At 38.9% G+C, this 16,317-nt stretch overlaps 2 protein-coding genes across 7 annotated transcripts in view; both read right to left on the bottom strand.

Moving 5' to 3' along the window:
• The window catches only part of grm8b (glutamate receptor, metabotropic 8b), a 126,753-nt gene extending 119,619 nt beyond the window's left edge, over positions 1-7,134 (bottom strand). For all 3 annotated transcript variants that reach the window (XM_089127529.1, XM_089127528.1, XM_089127527.1), the window contains exons 1-2: positions 6,738-7,134; positions 4,932-5,712 (exon numbers count right to left, since the gene is read on the bottom strand). In XM_089127529.1, coding sequence (XP_088983655.1) covers positions 4,932-5,438 — 507 coding nt within the window. In that variant the 5' untranslated portion in view covers positions 5,439-5,712; positions 6,738-7,134. The remainder of the gene's footprint in view (positions 1-4,931; positions 5,713-6,737) is intronic.
• Positions 7,135-8,706: 1,572 nt separating this feature from the next.
• znf800a (zinc finger protein 800a) overlaps positions 8,707-16,317 on the bottom strand; it is a 32,225-nt gene continuing 24,614 nt past the window's right edge. For 3 of the 4 annotated variants that reach the window (XM_089127530.1, XM_039648084.2, XM_039648085.2), the window contains exons 3-5: positions 14,735-14,830; positions 14,330-14,473; positions 11,329-13,082 (exon numbers count right to left, since the gene is read on the bottom strand). In XM_089127530.1, the coding sequence (XP_088983656.1) occupies positions 11,329-13,082; positions 14,330-14,473; positions 14,735-14,830 (1,994 nt within the window). Of the gene's footprint in view, positions 9,712-11,328; positions 13,083-14,329; positions 14,474-14,734; positions 14,831-16,317 lie in introns of those variants that run through there. The other variant, XM_039648086.2, reaches the window with a different exon arrangement.

The raw sequence follows: 16,317 nt of genomic DNA on the forward strand, positions 1-16,317 counted from the left end.
CCATCTCTGCCTCCTGATCCCTAACCTCACCCCTAATCCTACCCATCTCCACCCCCTGATCCCTAACCCCACCCCTAATCCTACCCATCTCCACCCCCTGATTTCTAACCCCACCCCTAATCCTACCCATCTCTGCCCCTGATCCCTAACCCCACCCCTAATCCTAACCATCTCCACCCCTTGATCCCTAACCCCACCCCTAATCCTACCCATCTCCACCCCCTGATCCCTAACCCCACCCCTAATCCTACCCATTTCCACCCCCTGATCCCTAACTCCACCCCTAATCCTACCCATCTCCACCCCTTATATATGGATCCAACTCCACCCCCAGGATCTCATGTACAGCAATAAGGAGGTACTGGAAAAATCAGTGAGTTGAGACTTGAATGAGTTGAATCTTGTATAACTTATAATTTTTTTTAAAAAAAATGTAAATTATTTGAAAGATTTAAAGCAATCTAAACATAACATACTTATTGATCAGATATTTTTTACAGTGTACAGTATGACAATTTCCACATTCAAGAAACATGCAGCCCTATGCAAGCTTAACGCTCTTTGACCTCATTTCCTGTGCTAAAACATATTCCCTCAGGTGGACTGACCCCACTCATATCTCTTCACTGAGTCAATACAGGGTGACAGTCACACCAGTGCACTGGCCACTTTTCATCTCAGTATAAGAGAGTCGGCGTAGGAGGCTGGCATGAAAACACAGATGTTTGTTTTCACAGCCTCGGCTACAGGAAAGAAAATATTCCCTCCTCCGTTTCTCCGATTGTGCTAAGGCTGTGTATTGATTAAGAGTGATGCGACGCTTCACCGTAACCTAATGTCATAATGGGGACCTGGAGGTGGCAATCATACCCTGAATGCCAAACAAATCAGGCCAATTTACACACATGCACATCCTCATTCATACTTCATTCATGGTTCACAGATTGCTTTGTTTTTAAAAAAATATATATATATATTTCTTGTGTATTTCGGATTGAAAATTGCACTTTTCAGGCAATTTACTCTGTGAGAAAGCAGCATATATTTTATTGCAGTGTTTACTGATTCCAATCATTTAAGAATGAAGCAATTGCTTCAGGGGACCTTAAAGCCATTATTTCTTGAATTGAAAATATATACATTTACACACTCGCATTTCCGTGTTCATGTTTCATTCTACGAACTGATTGCTTTGTTTTTAGAGTAACGTGTATTAAAGGATTTAATTTTTCAAGTGAAATTCCAATTTTCAGCGAATTTATTCTGTGAGAAATAAGTTATTTTATTGCATCATTTATTTATACAGATCATTCAGGTTTGAAGCAGTAGCCTCAAGGCACCTTATTAGTAAAGCCATTACTTTTTGAATTGGAAAAAAAATCTAATAAAAATGAAATGGAAAAAAAAAAACAGATAACAAGAAACAACAAAGTGGGTAGCTTCTGAATGATTAAATAACTCAAATGTAAAGGAAAACAAAGAAATACATCCAAACAGCATTCCCATGTTTCAAAATCCAATAAATGCATCAAATGTCTTCACTTAAAGCATATTGTTTTCTTTCTACTGAACGCACACCCTTCATCGTCCCCTCTGTCTGTTCTACTGTATAATCCCAGGTGCGTAGCGGTCACTGTGTTTTAAGCCTTACGTCTGCATTACAAGTTACTTGAATGAGGAGGGCATTACCTCTGCCCCGACACATTCTGCCACTAAGTTGACCAATAAAGTCATTATCTGAACTGGATTGTGATGTCTCCATTATTCTTACCCTTCATGAAATATGCATGAATATATTTCACACTTCTCAGTGGATGAGCTACTTAAATATACATGTAGACAGTGTGACTCTCTGAATTATTCTTAACTTCTCATTTACCTGACTGTGATAAAGTGCTCCATTGCTGAGCTCAATTGCAATTTGGACAACTGTTTAAGTGTAAAGGAGATGCACCTTCCATCTCAACCTCAACTATTTTTAATTCATGATGTAGGACAATTTTACTTCATGTGGTATGAAGCATAGCAGAAGCTTGAAGAGGCCGTGTTCTACACTTAGTCATTTAAGTCAAATTGAAAATGTTATTTAGTCACAATTTAGAGTTACATGACCATTTTCCAAATTTTCAATAGTGTTGTGATGTAAAAAGCAACGTTCACACAGAAGTCACTTTCAAACTAAACAGCATTCTGTTTGTGTGACAAATGTGTGACTAACTTGATTGCTAACCTGATGCAAAATCTGTTTGTGTAAATCCTTCACCCTCACAAGCCTGATCAGATGGACTCCTATTGCGAACAACATTATGTGACCACATATTCAGAACTGAACTGTACCTTTAAGACTATGCAAAATAATTTCATTATGATTGGCTAAACTCTCCACTTTTGAAACAAATAGCAAATCGAATGTATTAACAGCCCTTTCAAACATACAAGTGACCAAAAAGTTAGCCAGAATGCGCTAAATAGATGTTAGCATAATTAGCATAATTGTCTTAAGTGTATCCATGTTTTTGTATGTGTTTTTATGTTATTTGAGCCGGTCTTGTCAAAGACAAATTTCTGTCACTTGTGACAGACAATAAAGTTTTTCTTATCTTATCTTAGCAAACAAAAGTCAATTTTACCAGAGGTTAGCATAGCATCATCTACATCGGGAGAAACATTAGCCTGCCAAAGAATTATCACATCATCATAAAAAATGTAGCTATACTTCACAAATATACCTTTAAAATATACCTTTAGCATTTTGTTTAAATGTCTTTAAGACATTAGACATATAATAGATTAGCCGACTGTTAGCTAACATTAGCTAGCAAGAAGTTATCAAACTGTGCTGGCTGCACAGCACAGTGATGATTGGATGGGGCAAAATGAATAGCATCCTGACAGGAATTTCTTCAAAAAGTCAATGCATTAGATTACGGATTAGACGCGGTTCATGATACATCTACTTAACTTTCTCTAACTAAGCTAATTGCTAGCCTTGAGCTCCAGTAAATCCAATTCAGAAACTCAATGACTTCCCCAAATACATCCTGTTTTGAGACCAGACACATATCACTTTCAAATGTCCAGTCTCTGCAGATCAATGAGAGGAAGGAGCAGAGGAAACAGAAAAGACTCTACGACGGAATTTCAGGGTAAGTAATCCAATAACATATTTTCAACGTTGTCGGGGACGCTCTAAAATTTCAAAAAAACAGCAAAGGGAATCAAGCATCTACTGCCTCAGCTTAAATTGATCCATTAAGGTTGCGACTGTACAAAGAAACAAATGAAAGAAAAATCCACAATCGATATCTGATTTAAATGATTGATGCACAAGGTGAAGAACAATGCAGTAGCGAATCAACAAGCTCAATATAGGTAAACAGCCAGACATCTCACTTCTTCTCAAGTCCATGCTGAGTTTCAACACTGGTTACACTGCAATGCAGATCAAACTTTTTGCATATGATAGACACACTACCAATCAGATTAACAATATGCTCCATACATAATGAAAATAAGGCTTTCGTTTCAACCGCATCCCAAATCACACCTTCCCCCTCAAACCATTTCTGTGGTTTTATTTTCATAATCTCTACTGCAGATGAAAAGGTGAATGCTTTCTTCAGATAAACATGATACCCATTATTTGATCCAATTACAAGCCAGATATATTTAGTATCTATAACAGACACTCAATTATTAATGAGACATGAAACACCCAGTGGCGTTTTTTTTTGTGACTCAAAGGGGGGGGAAATTCAGCATAAACACCAGATAACAGCAAATTAATCCATTTAGGACAATCCGGAAAAATATTTAAATCAACAGATCCAGTGGTTCAACGTTATTGGAGATGATTCTGAAAAGTCTGACCAATTACTGTTCATTTATAATCATTAGTAGTCCCGGTTTACTGCTTAAGAGACTCGAGTGATTATTGATTAGCCCTCAAAACAGATTCTATTACAGGCTACTACATCCACTCACAGTCACTGCTGTCAAAAAGTGTGTGCAATGAATTCCTCTGAGCATGCATCTGAATCACTCTGTGAGATGGAAGAAATAAAAAGTACCCAGCCATATAATCAATCATGCAAGGTAAAGTGGGAAAAGTAACACTTACGAACTTTTTTAAAAAGTAGCTTGGATGCACTCCTATTAAAATACAGATACGCTTCTAATGATTTACGATAACCGATAAAATGCCGATATTTAAACTCTATACTATTTTGTCTTAAAAATGGTACATATTTGTTTTGAGATTTGCTAAAGATTCGATTCAACAGTATTACTGAGCTATTAGTGTTTTTAAAGATTAACTTTACATCTTAAATGTGCACAAATGTGTTCATTTCAATTAAATATCCACTATCAGCTGACACAGATAATTTTAACAAAAAATGTGTAATCTCGACCAATCACCGATATGGCACTAATTAGGAGGTAGACTGATTATCGGCCATGTTTCGGGCCGATACTAACTACAAAAGTGGGAAAACAAGCCAAAAACCGATCAATCAATGGGATTATCGGTCAAACCGATATATTCGGCCTACCTCTAGTGCACTGGAAAAAAAAAACATTTCAAAACAATCTTTCACTCAGAAATTGCTAATAAATTTAACAAGTAATTATTGAGCATATTGAATTAAATCTGAAACGTATTCCAATAATCTTTTATTTACAGCCTCGATTTTTCCCCCCACAGCTATTGTTGTTGATGTCAAGGTTGCGCATCCAATCAAACTTTGCGGCAATCCCTTAAATCTTTGAAACTATTAAGCAAAAGCTAGCATGGACAGGTGTGCGACATGTCTTGAAAACCATGACTAAAGCTTTGCAAAGTAGAAGAAAATACACCCTAAACTACATTAAACACGGTTTGCCTCTTAAGCAAAGCCACCAACCGATAGTGTAGCAATGACGGAAATTACCTTAAACAGGCGTAGGATGTTGGCCACCATGATGGAGACAGAACTAGCCGCAGCACCGATCACACCGATGATCTTGTCCGGCTTGGCGAAGATCGGCTGCTCGCCACTAGCGCATCGCACGTCGGTAGAATCTCGCTCGATGAGCGCCTGCACGAAGGTAAGCGACTGTTCCAGGGCGTAGGTGTCGCGCGAGCAGGTGTCCAATATGCGCGCCCCCAGGGTCACGTTGGGCAGCAGGTCGGGGTCTTTGTTGATTAGGTCGATGGCGAAAAGCATAGCCTCTAACCGATGAATACCCTTCTCTTTTTTCAGTTCCCCGCAAGGGGCGCCACGTTCGCCCCGAGCGTGCACCGGGAAGAGACCCCCCAGGATGATGTCACCATCCAGTCGTATAGAGTGGGCATATTCGGGGGCAGGGGGCGTTAGTGGATCCGTACGCTGGCCGACGGATCTTGTCATCCCCGTCAGAAGAAGAAGACAGCCATACCATTCAAAGGCACTCAACATGGCGACATAAAGTGGATCCAGATGCACAAGTAGCAGTGGGGATGCAGTTACAAAGGTGGGAAGCCAGCAGGGACGGAGCGCAATAACCAAAAGGGGTCATCAGTGCCCCTCAACGGAGCAACTGCGTACCGGATAGTGAAATCCGACGACAAGGAGACCATTGGAGTCGCCTGGAGGTTTTTTGGGGGGAAAACGAAGAAGGGCGATGATGGAATATGAGGCAATCACATAGTTGCAAGCTTCTCAATTACAGAGGTCACAGACCATTAGAACCCTGTGTAAGAGGGAACAGCAGAGGAATATGCCTTCATCAGCAAAGATTGGGTATATTTTTTCAGAACACACATATGCACTGCACAGCAAGGAGCCTCTAAGTGTGAAAAATGGAGACCGATCAGGGCATTTGTGCATTTGCTAAACACATCTGATCTGAAAATTGACTTCTAAAGCATGCATAGATAATATTATGCAAACATAATTTGTGAGCCAATGTGCTCAACAAATGCTGCCGGAAATCGATCCCAATGAAGAGCAGTGGAAGACATAAGGCAAAATCATCATCGCAGAATAAGTTTGATTCCTTCATTCAAACAAAACTCTAAAAGGGACAGTTAGCCAACAAAGAGCCATTTACTGACCCTCATGTCATTACAAACCGATTTATTTCTTCTATAGACCACAAATGGAGATGGCTGGAGACTGACAGTCTCCGTCAGCTGTCGCTTTCAATGCATCTTTTTTTTTTCCATATCATGAATATGAATGCGACTCTGTTTTGTGCTCCACAGCAGAAGGAAAAAAAGTCATACATAGGTTTGAAATAACATAATGGTGAGTGTGAGAATGTCCTTTTATGTCTCTTTAAGTTGACAAAATCTACTGTACAGTGTATGGTTAATACGTTCAACCCTATCAAGTATAATATTATTATTATCTAATAAATGTGAAGGAATAGAGCACACGGTCAACATTGTTGCATTAGAACTCATTAAAAAGGCATGATGTCAGCCTCCCTCTTTAGGAATGATAAAAAGCTTTGCGCATATTCTGCTGGTATAGGCTACTGCATGAAACTTTTAAACATTGTAACCATACTGTCAGTTTTTTCTCATCTATAATAATTGCTATAGATTAAATGCAATCAGCATCACCACGAAACATTTCAGCACATCATAGTTGCACCAAAACAGCACTGCAACATTTAAACACTAGAAAATGCCATATTAGGCTACAGAACAGCACAACTCACTCTATTGCTTTGGCAGATTTAAAGAAATAACATTTTGAATCGATTCATACCTGCAGGTGCCTGAGCTGTGGTCGCGCGCTGATCGCTGCTGCTTTGATGATGCTGGGAGGGACAGCGCGCGAGAGGCACACAGCGCACGAGCGCATCATTTCTCGCGCAAATACTCCCACTCCGTTATGATTGGTCTGAAAATTTGGACGCTTTCTTCACCCCGGGCCATATCGAGGCAAACTGGACTCAGAATTTTGCGAATGATGCATTAGAAGTTTAAGGGAAAATAGAAAAATAAAAAAAAATGTAGAAACTGCAAAACACTGGGACGAGGACTAGTAACGAGTATTTAACGAGCGCGCGGTGCTAGCCTATATGATATATTTAAAAATATGTTTTGCTCTTCAGACTGATCAATGCAAAACTGTAGGAATAGCAGTTCAGTGTGGCTTGCCAGCTGGTTTGAAGAGATCAAGCTGTTCAGCAGTCACTGTTGTGACTGATCTTTTTGCTCCATCTAGTGTGAACACTGCGGACTTACACAGAGAGTTCCTGTTATGCAGTAGGCTAGGCCTGTTGTTGTTCAAATTAAAAGTAGACTATTAAAAAAAGTTTTTGAAAAAAAAGTTGAAATAAAATAAAAGTTGGCTATTGGATGAAAAATGTAAACTTTAAAAATGTTTTTAGAGATGTTACATTGGCAACTAACTGAAATATTAGAAATATTAGGCTACTAAAATGAATAAAACTATAACTGAAATAAAAATAAATTAAAGCTTTAGAAATAGGCCACTAAAAGGCTAATAGGCAAAATTAAAGGCTAATTCACATTGTTAATAAATTATATAATAAAATGTAGACAATGCTGAAATAACACTGCATCTTCAACTTTTCAACTGACGTTATCTGACGTTCTTTAAAGGAGTTCACTTTAAAAAAAAAAAAAAAAAAAAAAATTGCTGATAATTTACTCACCCGCCCCAAGTCATCCAAGGTATCCATGTCTTTCTTTTTTCAGTCGAACAGAAATTAAGGTTTTTGATGAAAACATTCCAGGATTTTTTCTCCATATAATGCACTTTTTCACTGTAAAAAAATCTTTTCATGATTACTTAATCACAACATTTTTTTTCTTTAGTCAATAAGTTCAAATGGTCGCCGCATGTAGAAGTTTCGCGCTCAGTCGCGTGTGGATTGCTATATGGAACGCGAACGGGGCCAAATAAAACGAAACGCGTGAAATTTGACCGCGTTAACGCGACAAATTTTTACGTTTTACTTTTGTACTCGTAGACAAGCTAATTCTTGTCGTGTTAAGACGTCAGTTGTCGTTGTGTTACGACGACCAATTTGAACGTGTTTCTTAACGTGCACATTCTGTACGTATTCACCTAAAACAATGCTCTAAACAATGCGCGCTGCCATGACGACGACTCCGGTTGTCAAATTCCGGTTCTAGTCTGCACTATAGTTTTTTGCCATGTGTTTTAGATTGTGTCATCCCCACATCGCAAACCTGCTGGCGTAATTCCACTTAGGAGGAGTGACGTGTACGTATGTGGCCTATGCTATTTATGCTTGGCAGGAGTCTCACACCACCTGAGGTCATTTCTCTTGTTTACTTAAACCTTTAATGAGTATTTGAGCATAAGGTGACTAATTTTAGATTTTCAAGTACTTTATTCTGTTTTTTTTCTGATGAAGTAATAATGGGTGATGAGAATCACAGAAAATCAGTTTTGCATCACAGAAATAAATTACATTTTAAAGTATATTAATTACTGTATTAAAATTAATACATTATTTTAAATTGTAATTTCACATTACCATTTTTTCTGTATTTCCAAATAAATGTACGTTTGATGAGCATTAAAAAACATAAAAAACAGTAATGTTTCCAAAATTTTGACCAGTACTGTATATAGTCTACTGAATATATTTATCCATCCTGATGGTCTTAAATACAACAATTAAAATGCTTTTTTAATGGAAGGGTAGTATCTAAAAAAAAAAAGTTGACAAAGAATGTGTTTATTATGTGTTTATCTTTATTTGAACGGAAAATCCTACAGCAAGCAAGGGTATACCAGGATTTTGCAAATAAAAAGGAGTGTGCATCAGAATAAATCTATAGCATTTGGAGAAAGCTCCATTATACACAAAAACAAATGTTTTAAAGCATTCTGCATGCACCCCAACTAAAAGGAATTGTACTTTCTTCACTATACTTGAAAGCAATGATGAGAGCCATCTACAAAAACTGAAAGTTAATTTCTCATTAGCTTTAGTTAACTTATTAGTAGGCTACCAAACTACTTAGTAGGCTACCAGTAGTATTCTATTTCATTTTAGTCACAGTTGCAACCTTTTGTTAAAGACAAAATAGTTTAAGCTTTTAAAAAAATGTGGGCTCTCATTTAAGATGCATCCTGAGCAGCTTAATATATAGGCTTCGACTTTAAAGGGTAGAAGAAATATAAGTACATTTCTAACAAATTAGCAGCATTTCAATCTATAGTTGATTAAAGAGGTGAACACATGGCAGGGAAATATGAAGCAGAGTTACATGAACTTATCAACTTATGAATATTTAACATTAGTTAGACATGCTGTTCATATACAGATAACCTATGTATTGTACACTCAGTCCATTGTCCATTTATAAACATTCTTTGTGTATTTTTAAACTGTTGTTGAGAATGCAAAAAAAATAGTGGTATAATCCATTAAATTAATCAAAATTCATTTTGAGAGTTGTTTACTTTAAACATTTGGTTAACGCTAATAAGTCAAAACTCATTCAAAATCAAATGAAGATCGGATACCATTTCTTTTACCACAGCATCCTCTAGGGTAAAAATCAGGAACAACATTTTGGGCGCACTTCTTTCTTGACTCATTCAATCCCATTATACAAAGGTCATCCTTTGTTTTCTAACCATAAGTTTGTCCATATTCCTTCCTCTTCTTCGCATGGAGTTAAATCCATCCATGAAATCCAGTGCAAATGTGCTGCGTATACTGAAAAAAAGTCTGAAAGGACAAAAAAGAAAGGAGAAGTGAAGAGAGAATCAAACATGAAATTACTCATTGAATATATAACAACATAACTATCAAAAGTGAATAATAGGAATATTTAAAAAGAGAAAAGTGAGCGAAGATGTTAAAGGGAGAGTTTGTGTAAGAATGTCGCCCCTCGCCTATACGACTTTCCTTCCTTCTACATTCTTATTTCAACAAATTATCAGTTTGGAACAACAAGACTGAGCAAATTATATTCATTTCCATTTGTAGGTGAACCGTCACTTTAAGGGAACGGACATTTACAAAAACTTCTCGAGCATCACTATTCTTTCGGCAAAACCACCGGAGGCCCCCGGAAGTTTAAAAGGTCAGGTCAAAACGTGTAAAAGTTCAACACATCTACATATCTATTACAGAGAGCAGACAATGGGGAATCCCTCTCTGATACTGTCTGCAACCATGCATTCAAATTAGAGAGCAATTCCTATTACGGTGACCTTAGATTATTTGTCTGAGCATGTGATGAGGGAAAAATATGCACAGAGGCTTGGATAACAAAATTAAACCAAATGTGCATAGACAAATTGATAGACAGTCTAGGAAAGTCTTTCATCTTACTCAACAGTCTAAGATCACTATTTTTAAATACTAAGTACTGCTTTCTTAAAGGGATACTCCACTTTTTTGGAAATAGGCTCCTTTTACAACTCCCTCAAGGTTAAAGAGTTGAGTTTTACCATTTTCGAATCCATTCAGCCGATTTTCTGATATTTAGAAGAATATCAGTAATCAGACAGTTTCTGGTCTCATTGACTTCCATAGTAGGGAAAAATATACTATGGAAGTCAATGAGACCAGAAACTGTCTGATTACTGACATTCTTCTAAATATCAGAAAATCGGCTGAATTCATTCGAAAACGGTAAAACTCAACTCTTTAACTTTGGGGGAGTTGTAAAATGAGCCTATTTCCAAAAAAAGTGGAGTATCCCTTTAAGAGTACCAAAGATGTCTGTATAACAGATTAGGTATTATACAGTGTTATTTAGATGCTATGGTGGTACTCTGTAACTTGTAACGACAGCATTTTGAACTCCATTTTTACAAAACTCGCCGCTATTGCACTAAGGTAGAGGTCCATTTCTGCTCCAGTAGGGTCACGATCCTGCAGAGTTTAGCCCCAATCATAAATACACACCTAAACCAGCCAATCAAGAACTTCGGGAATTCTAGAAACTTCCAAGCAAGTGTTTTGGGGATGGCTGGAGCTAAAAAGTAGCCCTCCAGGAGCAGGATTGGACACCCCGTGCTAGGATGTTCTAGGTAATTACTCAGTATTTGCTAGGTGGTAACTTACTGGTACAAGACAAAAGAACCAAACCCCAATTCTCTATGACATTCTGGTCCCTAGATATGTTCCTTTTACAATGTAAGTCTATGGGAATCCCCTCAAGTCTAATTGCCTAGAAAGGTAACATCACACCTTACGATAATGAAACGCCGCTCAATTTGAGATACCATTCTTGTCCATAACGAGTTCCAGCCAGAAGTCTAATTCTTAGGGTTAGGGCTTTAAGGCAAGCATCTTAATGTGCTTGTTGAATAAATGGCATAACAAAGAAGCAACCTACCAAATGAGGGCCTTTGATCGAGTGCTTCTTCCTTGTAATTTGTCCCCACTTGCGATGGCAGTCCTGTGTCTTCGCCTATGAGTCTCAAGGTAGACCTTTTTGGCAAATGCCCGCCCACACATATCGCATGCGTGGAGGGAAAAGTTTTTTGTAACCCTAACCTCAGTGCAGGTCTCCTGGCTTCTGGTGATGGGTGCACCCTTGGTAACATTATGACTGCGAGTGACATGCGGGTTCTTGGTAGCTTGAAGGTTCTTGTCTTGTCTATTTGGTGTGAGCGGAGACTCGAGTTTGACTGTGTTAAGGGACGTGAGCGCAGAATGCTTTCGAGTGTTGGGGGATGTTTGGGATTCTTGTTTCTTTGCTTTGGGAGACATGAGAGGATCTTGTTGACGACTGTTAGGGGAAGCTGGTGGGTCTTGCGTTTTATGCTTCCCGTTACCCTCTTCTTTCGAATTTGGTTTCTTGTTTGAGTTGTTCAAGATCGCATCAGCTGGTTTCTTCACAGCCTGGTTCTCCAAGGCAGGCATAACCTTAGCCAGATAGCGGGACGACTTCTTGTGAACCACTGTGATATGGCGGATGACATCACGCTTCCGGCGTGACTCGTATCTGCAGATGGGGCAGCGGTAAAACTTTATGTAGATGCTATCGTTTCCATCGGTGTGCAGCTCGGAAATATGCTTGCCCAGGTTCTGACTAGTACTGAACTGACGTTTACACAACCAGCAGTAGATCCTCTTAAAGTCAAAACTCACACTGTGGTTTCCCTCTTCCTCTGAAGCTTTTGAATGAGACACTTTCTTTGCATAAACCTTATCTTTTCTCTCGTGCTTCGATTTGGCCTTCTGAGAGCCGTTTTCTAGAATTGGTATCTTGTGAACGATTCGCATGTGCCGCCTAAGCATTAGTTGGGAGCTGTACTTGCGTTTGCACAGCTTGCAGCGACAATTTGTCAGGTTGTACTGTGCCTTATCTTGCTTGATTGGAGAGCTTGGAGCTTTCGCCGGAGAAGGAGACTGAGACTCAAGTAAAAGAGGCTGGCCTGGTCTTGTGGCAATTTCCGGAGTGATCAAATCCCGCTTTAAGCCACGGTGGACCTCGTCGAAGTGGCGACGAACATTGGCCTTGGTGGCAAAGGACTTTTTGCACACTGGGCAGCTCTTCCCTGGAGAAGGTGGTGGTTCAGCAGGATGCTTGTCCTTCACCATAGACAGCAGGCTGGTGGGAACGGTGCGCGTCTCTGTGAATTTGCGCAACTCCTCCATCCTCTGCCAATGCATTTTTCGGCAGTGGCGTCGCACGCTGCGTCTGGAGCTGAAGTCTTTTCCACAGAGACAGCAAGAGATCCTCATCTCCTTTACCTCAGAGGCGGCACTCTCCTCTTCTTCCTCCTCCCCTTCTACTGGCTCCATCTTTATTTGCTCTTCACAGCTCTGATCTTCTTTAGCAGGTGGTTCTTCAGGATCAGTTTCCATCTCATCCTCAAAATCTGACTGCTGGACCTTTTTGGGTGCCAAAATAGATTTGCGGCGATTTTTCTTCTCAGGTATTGGAAGCAAAGTCTCGGTGGTAGGGGCTGGGGTTTCTGGCGTGTCCTGAATTTCCACTACTTCCACGTGTTGAAACACTGCATTGGGGTTGGTCTCAATGGCTTCCAGCTCAATTACATGTTTTACTTGTTCTTTCTGTGGATAGATGGCTTGAAGAAGTTCTTTGATGGCTTGGCTCTGCCCACCTTGTGAAGGCTCTGCAGAAAGTAGTAACGTCACAAAATATTAATCTAATTAATAAATACTATTATTATCATGGTCCCAATTGCAACAATTTGAAGTACATTTTCACATCTTTTGAAGAAAACAGGCTATTGCCAACCGGTTACTAGGGCATTGCTTTGTAGTTGATTGAGTGTTTTCAAACTTCTTCCTTTTGTGGAACACAATAATAAGATATTTTGAAAACTGATGTTTTGTCCATGCAAAGAAAGTCAATGGAGTGCAATGTGTTTGGACGCCAATTGACTTTTCGCTAAGCCACGCCCGAAAACCGCCACTGGCCAATTGTATCTTAGCAACCGTAACTAGGTGCAGGAGGTCTGGCAAGCTTTCGAGCGAGGGTAACATGGCGAAGCATTGTGGATTGTGCAAATCTGATACCCGGTCTCCTTAAAGTTTGGTTGGGGAAGTGGATTTTTTTTCCTTGCCAAAAATCTAAAAGCCGAGGGGAGAAATGATGGGCGTGATCAATCACAGGATTAGCAAAAACACCTATTGCTTGGAAATATTGACGGTTCTTTGGTCATAATGCATTTTAACGTAAAATAAGACGATTAAAGACAAGACGGAGGCCCACTGACATACTTTAAAATATATTTCAGCATTTTGTTAATCGACGGCCTACTACCCCTGACTAAGTTACTTTAACCCAATCCGATCGCGGCTCTCCCGGACGGTGTTAGTGTTATTCCACAAGACTCATGCATAAGCTGTTTGATTTATAATTATTAGGATTATTTTCACATTTCACTTACCCTGCTGTGCATGAACATAGCTGTTCCTCAATTAGTGTGTTTCTCATTTAAATGGTCAGCATATGAGGCGCTGCTGCTTGCGCTGGGACTATAACGTTAGGCTTTAGCTTCAATTTTTAAGAAATTATTCTCTAATCGGTTGCATATTATGTCGTGGATATATCCCTCGAATGGAATACTGCACTTCCTTTTGTCTTGCTTTCAGATATTTCATATGTTCGCCAAAAATTACTAATTATCTCATTGGGAATGTCTGACACCAGTGCATACACACTGTAATAGGTGGAGTATAGGCTTGACAGGCGTAGCAACAGTAACTAGGGAGGGCGGGGCTTAGCGAAGGGTCAATTGACTTTGAACTGTTGAAGCATTTTTCAAAATATATTCCTTTTGTGTTCTGCAGAAAGAAAAAAAATCAAACCATACAGGCTTTGAAACACTCAAAGCACTTAAATGGATGTACAAACCATCTGACTGGGGTGGTCGGGAGGAGCAGTAGAGCTCCTTGTGAGTGACCAGATTCGGTAGACCACGGAACAGACTTCGACAGATTTTGCACTCAAATATGGTGTCAACCTCCTTCAACAGCATGTGTTTGAGTTGAGTTGTACCTGCAATAACAGCACATGTTGAAAGCAAGCAATTAACAATAGGCAATAAGGAAACGAGAACACATTCATGTAAGAAAACTATTAGAGGGAAATGTTCAAAAATCTCACTCAATATAGGTTTAAACTTTGTATAGCAATTCACTTTCAGTAAGGACAGACAATGTCTTGGTGATGGCAAGATGTGTCGTGTCTGGTGAATAAAAGAGGCCTTCATGACCTTCTTGTGTTTACTGAATGATCAAAGTTCTGGGATTAAAGTACCTGAGCGAAAACACTCAATGATTTGAAGAATTCCTGACTTGGATGTCTGGAGCTGCTTTTGAAGCAGGGGCGGATCACCAGGCTCAATCGAATGTACTAAAACAAAAAACAGTGAAAGGAACATTTTAAATTATACTTAATGTAAAACATGTTTTCACAAAAGTCTTCTGTTGGAGATCCATCATTCAGGTATGGGGACAATAAATGGTTTAAATCTGTTGTAGGGACTAAGGGGTAAGGGTGTGGCAAGACACCCAATGGTAGCTGGTTAAGTGCGCTACAGCTAATAACAAAAAGGCGGTGACTGCCTGCTCAAATGGCTGTGAAACTACCGACGCTCCTGCACAGCCTGAACTGAACACCCTATGAACTTCATAATTCAAACCTGGATCCATTTCTGCATTTCATTTGCATTTTAATTTGAATAAAAGCCACATGTAATTCTAATCCCACATGTGTCTTTGCTCACTTTAGTGCATGACAGGAGGATGACATACAAACAGACCATAGATAATAATTCTAGGAATGAACTCACTGCTTGTATAATTGTATTCTTATTATGATTAATGCAAATGTTCAAGAAAAAGTAGAATTGTTATCAGAGCTTGACAACTTTTTCGCTCACCAGCCACTGTGGCTAGTGGTTTTCCAAAGTTACGAGCCACTTAGCATTTTCACTGGCCACAATTTTGACATTGATACCATGGAGAAAACTGCCATATAGATATTTTTAATATTATCTCATAATTTGGAAGCATAATTTTATCGAAAATGAATCGTTTATTTTTTCAGATGCCTTTTGAAAAGACTACATTTGAAAAATAGATATATTATACATATAATTTGAAGGGTTGGCGGGGGTTAATGTTAAGCCTTGATTATTATGTAATCTTGAGGAAATATTTTAAAGGAAACGAGCTTCCAAACCAAAAATCTTCTATTCTATTAGTTTCTATTTATTCAATACTACCTGTATATAATTCCTAAATAAATAACATCAATGATTCTATGGATGGCATCTTTCCTTTAAGGCTTTTAAATAAATCAGCAGAGAGTCTGTCAGACTCAGTGTTTAGTTATCAGAGACGAGTCCATCAAAGACTGGAGGGAAGTGAGGCCATAGCCGAGGCCAGGACAGATAAAATAGTAGATCTATTTCCCCAGGGACATACGAATCTTTTGGTTTGCAACACTCTCATCTTTCTTTTGTACATCTGCAATACTCTATCATTGTTCCTTAAGGCAACTCTTTATTGTTAGTAGTGATTTCAACTTTCTGTTATTTTCTTCCAATGGATGTCTACAAACTGCGGTCACCTGGTAAAATCTGCAGGGACTTTTGAAGGGGATCTCATCTGATACCAGGTGTCTGAAAGTTATGGCACACATTACATTAACTACGAGAACGCATGAGAATATTACATTACTTGGACTAATTAAAACCATCTGGCAACAGTTTGCTAACATACTTTTTTCCTTTAAATGCATGAAAATATGCTGCACATTTCAGTTCATTAGCAGGGTAATTGAACTATAATATAGTTTTGTCAAAGTGGAAATTTCAAAAGTTAGTGAATGCAGGT

Source organism: Pimephales promelas, chromosome 25, assembly GCF_988280905.1.
Source record: "Pimephales promelas chromosome 25, fPimPro1.hap1.1, whole genome shotgun sequence".
Lineage (NCBI taxonomy): Eukaryota > Metazoa > Chordata > Actinopteri > Cypriniformes > Leuciscidae > Pimephales > Pimephales promelas.